The sequence below is a fragment of the Opisthorchis viverrini genome (genome assembly GCF_000715545.1).
Source record: "Opisthorchis viverrini unplaced genomic scaffold opera_v5_117, whole genome shotgun sequence".
NCBI lineage: Eukaryota > Metazoa > Platyhelminthes > Trematoda > Opisthorchiida > Opisthorchiidae > Opisthorchis > Opisthorchis viverrini.
The window spans coordinates 71,702-81,385 of NW_008751771.1; the positions used below are offsets into that span (position 1 = coordinate 71,702).

At 44.5% G+C, this 9,684-nt stretch overlaps 1 protein-coding gene across 1 annotated transcript in view; it reads right to left on the minus strand.

Annotated features, from left to right (window-relative positions):
• Positions 1-1,061: 1,061 nt before the first annotated feature.
• The window catches only part of T265_05834 (hypothetical protein), a gene marked incomplete at both ends in the record, with an annotated part of 37,500 nt that continues 28,877 nt past the window's right edge, over positions 1,062-9,684 (minus strand). Inside the window, 4 exons of the mRNA XM_009170955.1 lie at positions 1,062-1,389; positions 3,917-4,121; positions 6,493-6,601; positions 8,889-9,112. Coding sequence (XP_009169219.1) covers positions 1,174-1,389; positions 3,917-4,121; positions 6,493-6,601; positions 8,889-9,112 — 754 coding nt within the window. The remainder of the gene's footprint in view (positions 1,390-3,916; positions 4,122-6,492; positions 6,602-8,888; positions 9,113-9,684) is intronic.

Here is a 9,684-nt window from a genome sequence, read left to right on the forward strand (position 1 = left end):
GGCCAACGCTCTACCGTAATTAGACGTATGAAAGATATTACGAAAATTCTGGGTGCTATCGTCTCGGCTTTCCTTCCAGGGTATGAAGCGGGTAGGCACACAGCCTGGTTGGGGACACTGTGGGCTATGGCCGTTGATCGATGTTAATGGCCTTCTTGTTGTCAGTTTCTATCCAGATTGCCTGAATGAGTGTCTAGAGTTATGTGCACCTCGGAACGATTGTGTTAAGCAAGCACTAAGTCCCTTCCCTGTCCACCTTTACTTTTCTCTCTACAATAAGGCTTTCAAAAATATCATGGTTGTACGGCAGTGAAGCATCGGTGTTGAACACTGATGTCATGCTGTCGATGATGATGATCCTGCTAATCCATCATTTTTGGTTCAATGCATATTTATTTCATAATCAAAAAGTTTAACCGAGGCGAATAGAGTCGTAAATTTTCCCACAGGCATTGTGTTAACTACACTTCCCCCAGTGTCTCTGCGGAAAAATCTGAACCGAAAATGCGTCATTGCTGGGAACTGATTATGTCACCGATAATCGTTACCACAGTTAGAGACGTAAAATACATCGGAACAAGTCTTGTGGGTACAGCGCACTACGACTACATCGGAGAAAACAATGGAGTGGTCACGACCTAAGAAAGCTGTTGCTCGCAAGTTGGTTTACTTGTCCCAAAAAAGCTGGATAGGTGCGCGTTGGAATCGCAGTTAGAAAAATTCATGAAACTAACCGCAGATTCCTCGCAGGAGGATTTGATAATAAAGGTTCTGGATAAGTCGTGAGCATCATCACTCACGTTACGCCTGGTAGTGGTCTACACGTGAAAGAACTTCTCACCTAGTTGAAAGGATGAACAGGAGTACGAACGGTAGAGAGCTCAAGGATCATGATCTAAACGCCTTCTCTCCTCTTTACATTAATGATTTGACGCACAAGCGTCTTTCACCGGTAATTTCCATTCCGATTGCGGTCCCCAAAAATGCCTGTCCGGCGACAAATGACAGAATAGACGGATGAAAACACACTGATTTATTATGAATGGTGGAAAAATAACGAACAGAATGAGCGATATAAGTCTAGAACACAATCTCATATAACTTCGCACGACAAGCTACAAACAGTCGGTCGGTAGACAAACGGAAAACAATTCGACATCAAGAAAGATGACATTATGAAGACTGATCTATGCTGTCAACGTCTGGTTGAGTTTTGCTACCGCTCATGAAGCCAGGCGTGCGAAGCGATTGCCACTCGGTTGACGGGCGTGACCCAACAGCTTGTGGAGGTGGCAAAGATTGAATCGGGCCAGGTAGATTGCGTGAAATATTCGGTTTCAGACTGCTACCGGTGAGCTGCTTCATAGAACCGATCGGGATGTGACTGGGCTGGAAAAGGAGCAGACACGTATTAACGTTTACCACAACCCAGTATGTCGAATCGGTAAACCAAGTAAACAGCTTGCTCGTTGAAACTGTCCTCGAGATTGAATCAAAAGCCTGTGCTCAAAGCATATGTATGAGTCTTACTCAGCTCCAAAGAAAGTATTCCATCACTTCATTACTGGCGGATGATCACCGAGCTGAGTGTCCCCCGAAGTCATTGGAAAATCGGCATTGTATCCACAATAGACCACCTGGCGCGTTACGTGATTCTTTTTATCCAGCCACTGATAGAATTCATTCACGTGGTCAGTGGTACACACACTGCAACAAATCCATTAAAAACTGATAACCAAAACTGATGACCAAAAAGTGTCGTACTCAGGTTGCGGATCCTCAGTGGTCAGCGTTGTCCATGCCTTTTTTACCACTCGTACGTAAATGAATTTTGCAACCAGTGGAATGAGTAAATTTATTTTAGAACTTAAAACACTCTACTTTATATGATAAACTGAAAATCGGGGCTCGGAATAGCTTCAAAATTCAGGTGTGTCACGTCCGGTTAGCCATTCCTTCGTACAGGATTGGGTAGTTGCGCATAACTGTTTTAGCGGGTCCCAGTCCTTGAGGAATTACCAGTGAAAGGTCTCCAGTCCGGCAGCCTCCGCAACATCCTCAAAGTCCTCCAGGAATGTTCGGACATCCCACCCTCAAAGGGTTGCGGCCACGGAATCTTCAATCTTATCCTGGTCACGGCACCAGATGGAAGGAAGAAGGCTTTCGCTGCGGAGTTATTTATTAGAAAATGCCAACTGATCAGCTGCAGACTATTGGACAGGGAAGCAAAACTCTCACTTGCACCTTATTTACAAAAACTGGACATCCATGTTCTCCTGAACGCGTCTTCTTGAGCTTTCCTGGAGATTCATTGACTCCAATCATTCATTGCTCAAATCCAAGCAAACGCTACGAAGCGACCCCGAAAATTCCGCAACAGACCTCCATTTTCAAGAGACGCAAAGCGAATTTACAAGAACAAAACATAATACTCGCATGCCTCCCCACCGGTAGTATCACTGTTACACCAGCATTAAAGCATATATAGAGTTCGAAGGGAACAAGAAAAATCAAAAAGTAATTGCCGTTCAGCAGTGGAACCTTTCGGTGCATAACGTCCGCGCAACTCAAGAGGGAGAGAGAGATATGGGCTACTGGCAATTTGCCCGAACTGGAGTGAACAGTCAATAATCCTCGAACATCGCATTGTAGCAACGCATGTACGACACACTTCTAAGGCTAACGCACTGTAAAGTTACAGATAGATGAAGTCACTTGTGAGGATATGGATAAAGGACACAGAAAATCCATATGCGGCCAACTGACATATTAACAGGAAAGACTGGTTAGCCGTCTAAAGCTCAAACATCATCGCATTGTTCCGTGTTACGTTCGACTTATTGCTGGTACATCGATGGACTTTGAACTACTGAGTGACGCCGCGAATTTCGACTGAGGTGTTCGCGACAACAAAATGAAACCGAGTCAATTGAAGACGGGCAGTGAGTCATACCTTACCACGCGCATGATCGATACAAGCAAGGAGTCGAAAGACAAAGCTACGATATTAAAAAGCAGATTACCAAAGCCGAAAAGAGGATGGGGACACTAGAAAGAAATAGATAAACAGGTTCACGAAGAATCCGAGCAACAGAGCGGAAGGAGGTATGATGAACGGACGAAAAATATCAACAAGATGCTTGATTACTACTGATTCGAAATTGTCAAAGTTCGTTCCTTGTTACAGCTAACAATCTCAGAACGAATGACTGGCTTTGTTGAGAGTTTTTGGAATCCAACGCTTTCAAACTGGATAAATTGTGGTTCATCCAAATACGAATACCACTGAAGGAAAGAAGGCCTTCGCTGCGGAGTTATTTACTGGAAAAAACCAACTGAATAGTTACAAACTATTGGACAGGAAAGCAAAACTCTCATGTGCATCTTGATCATAGAAACTGTGTATCCGTCTTCTTTTCGAACACGTCTTCCTGAACTTTCCTGGATACTCATTGACTATCACTCAAACGCCACAAAGCGATTCCACAAAATTCCGTAATAAATCTCACTTTTCAATAGACGCGAAGCGGAGTTATGAGAAAACCACATACTACTCGCAGGCTTTATCAGTAGTGTCCACCGTTGCATCCGCATAAAAATCGATCGCATATTGCAGTTGTGGCTTCAGGCTGCCTCAGTTCCGCCAATTCTCTAATTCAGTCTTGTTTCGTTTCACCACGATTCTCATTGAAGGTCTACATGACTTGGTAGTGAGTATAGAGTACCTTTCATGGATAATAGTGTTCTGACTGAACTTCAGAAGCGTGTGCGCAACAAAACGCAGTCATATTACTGATGGATGATGTTTCCTCTTAATTCGCCAGGAAGTTTTGTTGGCCCTGACTGTACTTGAAGCTAAAATGACGTGCCAGGCCAACATCGACTGTATAAAGCTGTAAATGTATACTGAGCTTACCGTTGTTAACCCAGTAACCAATTTGCTCGCCGGTGGATTCATCAGGTGGAATGAAGGAGTCAATGTGTGACTAGGAATACGGCTGGGTTTTGGAATTTTTGTTTCTGTTCCATCACAGCCCGGGACATCCGTGCAGTCAGTTGGTAGATTTTCGTCGGCGAAGCTGCTGGCGACAAAGAATTGCACAGAAGAGGGACACACACATCTGTAAGGACGCGGTATAAGGCAATCAAAACGACCTAGCCGTTAGTACACATGATTGAACTGATGAAAGGCACACCAGTTTGAGACAGATAAATCTACTAGGCATGAATGGGTGATGTATGGTTTGATGAAATCCATATTGCCACAGACACTCCAAAGCGACAATGGCATGACATGCGACAGTGTTGTTCGGATTGATGTACCAAGTGGATAGGGAGATCGCTTTGAAACATAACTACTCCAGTTTGTGTCCCCAGACAACCCAGAATTGTCAATGTCCCCACATGCATTTGCATGAGAAAGTAGACTTCAAACAAACTGAAGTAAATTCAGGATGTCCACCCATACGCTAGGAAGATAGGACAGGATAAACCAAATAACTGGGCTACGTGCTTCACTACAGCGTTCAAAGTTGAAGTGTGCGGAATCCAGACTGAGAGTACGAAAGCAAGGACTATCTACCCACATTCAAGCCTACCAAGGTAGATATCAGTTATTAGTAAACCTTATTTGGAAAACAAAGATAATGATACCCGAAAAGCTTGGAGAGGTTAACTGGCGTAAACGGATTTCCTACTTACCAATCAAACTGGTGCTTTGCTACAAGTTCCATCAGGAAACCGCCTAATAGTTGCATTCACATAAAGCGTATATGAGATTTTGCGACTCGCCAAAGATGACCCTGTAGATTAGATTCTGTATTGTAATTACGATCTTTATTAGGAAAGACGAGGGAGAGTGCATTCAAAGAGCAGGTGGATGATTTAAGCACGCACAAGAACCTCGTCATTGATAACAGTACACTGATAGGGCAAAGTAAATCAGTTGTATAGCGTGTGTGCACAAAAGCCTCTTTTTGGGAACAACCATAGGTCAGTGTGATTTGTGTAGACGATAATAACCATGTTCTCCGAGCCGCGGGGGACTTCGCGCAGGATGAAGTTATATGAAGAACAACACGGACTGCTGAGTTTGTCACTACAAATTCGATGAAAATGTCATTAATTGGTTTCAGTGGGAACCACCACTCGAATAAGGTTGGAAAACCCTTTGGGTGCCTAGCTGCCATACCGCCCAAAGGGAGCACGACGGCTGGGATACTGTCAAGTTGCCCACGCCTAGACAGGGGAAGTCGAGAGGCAGAGGTCGGGTTCGAACCACGAACCTTCAGGATCAGTAGATTCGCGCTCTAACCACTTGTACCATTTCGCCCCCAAATAAGGCAAAGAGAGGCAGATTTGTCGATCAGCTGAGTCCGGCAAAGTTAATCCCACCGATTGACAATCATAAATTAACACTGGGGAAGACATTATTGAGACCAATCTATTTGGCAATCTGTCAGCGATCACCACCAATTTGGGTGCACGAAGACTTCATTGTTTGTGTATCGTGCAATATGTGGTAGTAAAGTAATACCGGTCAAACCAAACCTACACGCCTATAGACACGAAAGCTCCTGGTTGGGGTTCCCGGTCCGTCTTTGACTTTGTTTTTATTTTTATGTCATATTGCGAATCGTACTGCAGTAAATCCTATTTTAGCGAACTGCAAGTATTTGTCCTGATAGGGTGCAATAGGCTTCGCTATTGCGAATTTCGGCGCATAGTTGCTACTGGGTATACAGGCACGCTAAAACCCAATCCTTATGTGGGAGAAAAGGCTGTGTGAAGAGAGCATCAGCGTCTGATATCAATTAACGGACAGCTTGGGTTTCATGAAAACCATACCCTTCGCGCCGACCGCTTCGCGCGATCTTGTCGGTGGTTGTCACGGAGAATATACACGATCAAGTGTTCCTGCCCCTGAAGTATGACAGTCGGTCGATCAGAGTTACTTTCTTGGTTCGGTGAGTAACAAAGTGAGACAAAGTTCCATAGTTTTTAAGAGAGAGTCAGTTCGCCAGTTTTTTTGTCAACCAGGAATGGACAAGATATTATGTGAAGCAAGAAGAGTTATACAAGCTTTAAACGAAAGAAAAAAACAGAAAGTAATGAAAGTTGCCTATGGGTAACGCGGAAAACAAAGCTTTGCAAAAAAGCAGAAACTGTTAGAGGATGAAACACGGGTGCCTGGCAGACTACGATACAAAAAGAACAAGTGGCGTAACCGATATTCCGAACTAACTGCTAGCTGCGGTGATGGTAGGTGAAATCCTTTATCTACTGGATACCACTGTGGTTGGGGGAACAGTGAAAACCGGTCAGGACTGGCCGTGTTAGGTCATCACAGTTTGAACATTTTTCAAGAAATTTAACCACAAAGAGTGGAGTTCACAGGATTATCCCTATCAGGTCAGACCCTAGTTCATCATAGGCATCACTTTTTGTTGATTTTAAAAAAAATTTGATTGAACCATAATCCAAATAACCTACTTCAAATCCTTTATTTCTTCAAATTCGGGTGAGTCCTGAATGGTCGGACTAGGTGTGGATGACGTCTCTTCGGGAAGACAGTTCAAAATTGATGTTTCAAACACCGCGGCTGATTAAGTGGGGTGCAGAAAAAGTCAGAAATTCTATCAAGATCTAGCAAATAAACCTCACACAGCTGCAAACGGAGGACAATCGAGATAAACCTATCAAAAACGAGATAGAAGGGATCAGTAACAGATTGCTGCTTTGCATAGTGACGACTGTCCCATGAGTAAGAAAAGGATGGGGTAGATAAAGCTCTCTGTGGAGTGCGTGATTGGAGAAGACAAATTATTTTCGGCACTGGCTGAATCATCACTGTGTAGTCGTCTACTGAAAAACAAGGGACGGTTTCGTGGTTGAAAACTAACAATGAAAACAAAATGACGGCTGGTTGGGGTTAAACAGGAAGTCATGCAAAGGGTAGCAAAGCTGACAAGTACTCTTGTCAAGTCTTTACGGGGTAGCTCGTTCTCTTATGTCCTTCAGCTGACCCGCATGACCCCAAGCAGCTAGGTTCAGCTGGTCAAGACCCCGCGAGTTAAAACGTGTGGAGGTAGCCAAGGGTCTCACCTTCCAGTAGACGTCAACGGTAAGCGTGTGAAGTCAGAATGAAGTCCATTCCGATATCCAACAACAAGAACAACTATGCTATTCAACAGCTTTCTCACTGAACACAAAGCCAAGCATACTACTTCTCATAGAGAATTTCCAAGAAAGTAACATTGAGGATCCTGCTTATATGGAAGGGCGCGATAAAGTATCAAGCATAAAGTTTCGGAAGTTCAGCTGTAACACCCTTCCGGTGCCTGGTTCCTATGCCATCCGAAGGAAGCAGCACGAGGGCTGGGATACGGTCAGGTTGCCTATGTCTAGGCAGAGGCAGAGGTCGGGTTCGAACCACGGACCTTCCGGTCAGTAGATTCGCGCTCTAACCACTTGAGCCACCCGCCCAAGTTTTGGAATGGAAGCAGTCATTAAGAAGTCGCTAACGAGAGGTGGGGAGGTTGAACGCGGGTCATAAAAATGGCAATCCACGATCTTGTGATCCCGGTAGAAAATGAAACAATACTGACACATTGACTTTCATTATTGGTGTTGTACTTTAGCTGAGCTTCAGTTCCTAATTAGTCACTGAAACAATAACAGCCTTCTGTCTCTTCCCTACGGTACTTGTCTTGGTTTGTTTTTCCACGAAATACCATTAGCTCGGGTCAAACAAGCCATTTGTTGAGTTGCAATTGTGACAGCGTTTTATTCGAACTTGCATACCTCCGACTCTAGTTTCCGGATCGCTCTGCAGCACTTGCAGAATATCTTCGGTTGCAACTCCAGCACACGAGTAAGCAGAGTGGAGCAAAGCTCGGTCTAATGCCTCCTTCATTGGCTTGCATCTGAGGTATTTCTAGACCTGGCATCCTAACTTTCTGCTTCTCAAGCAGACGTGCCTATTTGGGCAATTCTGTACGAAATAACAGGAACACTGGACGCGATTTTCACTCCTATTGAAACTTATTCGGCTAAGCGAACAAACCAACGATCACCAACACACTCGGAAAATTTGAATAGTGATTTCCACTTCTGAAGCTCGTTTTTGTTCCCTTTTTTCCCTTGCTAGAACTGCTGAGAAGCGATAATGAATGGAAAACACCTGATGATTGGTGGACTTCTTTCTTGCCCAGCAGCAGGGTTGTGCTGTTTGAATGCCTCGAGCCAGCTCGTTCTCTCGCAAGGTGGCATGGCACATTGCCACGGGTCAGGCTGGTGTGCCTACTCGGTGAAGTTATACGCTAACGGAGCGAGGTGCCTCAGTGGTTAGAGCGCGAATTTACTGACCGTGGAAGGTCCGTGGTTCGAATCCGACCTCTGCCTCTGGATTTCTCCTGTCTAGACTTGGGCAACCTAGCAGTATCCCAGCAAGGCAGTTAGACAGCGAATGGATGCTACAGCTGAACGGCTTTTTATACGCTAGCCCGACTACCACTGATTGGTACCTTACTGTTTGTCCCAGCTTATCCAGAGTTCACTAGTACTGTGGGTAAATTTGAGAACTTTTCAGTGGAGACTTCGCCCCGCGAGTGAAGTCAGACATACCGGAATGTCTAGAAACATTGTGCAGCTGTTCCATCTTTATTGTGAATCTGACGAATCCCCAAGGCGATATCTCAGTGAAAGCGACTGGCGGAAAATTTACCCAAGGTTCTTTGTCATGCTGGAAAGGGTGGCGCTTTTCTAAGTAAACAAAAAAACCTTGGCTTTCAATCAAAGTGAAGGCAGCATCCGAATGAAACTAACGCTTTGTACAACCTATCCTATGAATTTACGGTACAGGAAACCGAAAATTCAGTTAAACATACACTTGGAGCAATCGGGACTCTCACTGAACTGCATGGATTCATCCTGGAGGCGGCTTTGACCGACTGGATCTGTTTCCACGGCTATGGACACATCCGCTCGATAAGAACTCTCGACTTGCCAATGACAATCGTTCAGAGTGGTTAGTATGTCCATAGCTTCACGCATGTAATTCCACCGCTGCGTGAGTTCGGATAGAAAGCTATCAAGTTTGCGCAGAGATCCACTGAAAAATCGGATTGAAAAAGATGTATTATCTTCAAGTTATTGAAAAGGGGCAACTGCAGGTTAAACAATTACCAGTCTAGCATGGGATAGCCTTATCAATACAAAACTCAACGATGGACGGTTAGCTAACACGGCGGATTACTTTCTGACAACGCGTCCAGGTGACCGGATGATAGTAACGAATCCCTACTAGATTACAAAAAGATTTACAGATGCTTTCTAGCTCATCGTCTGTTATGACCGAGGGGTAAGTCGATCAGGTGTCGCTCAGATGTGTCACCTTTATTTTAGGATTATGATTCGGTATTCAACTGATCCACGCAAGGTATCATCATCATCGACAGCATGACATCAGCGCTCAACACTGATGCTTCACTGCCGTACAACCATGATTTACTTGACTGAAAGCCTTTTTGTAAAGAAAAAAGGAAAGGTGGACGGGGAAGGGACTTAGTGCTGGCTTACCACAATCATTCCGAAGTGCCTATATCTCCAGACACTTACTCAGGCAATCTGGATAGAAACTGACAACAAGAACGCCACTGACATCGGTTGGCAGCCATATCTTGT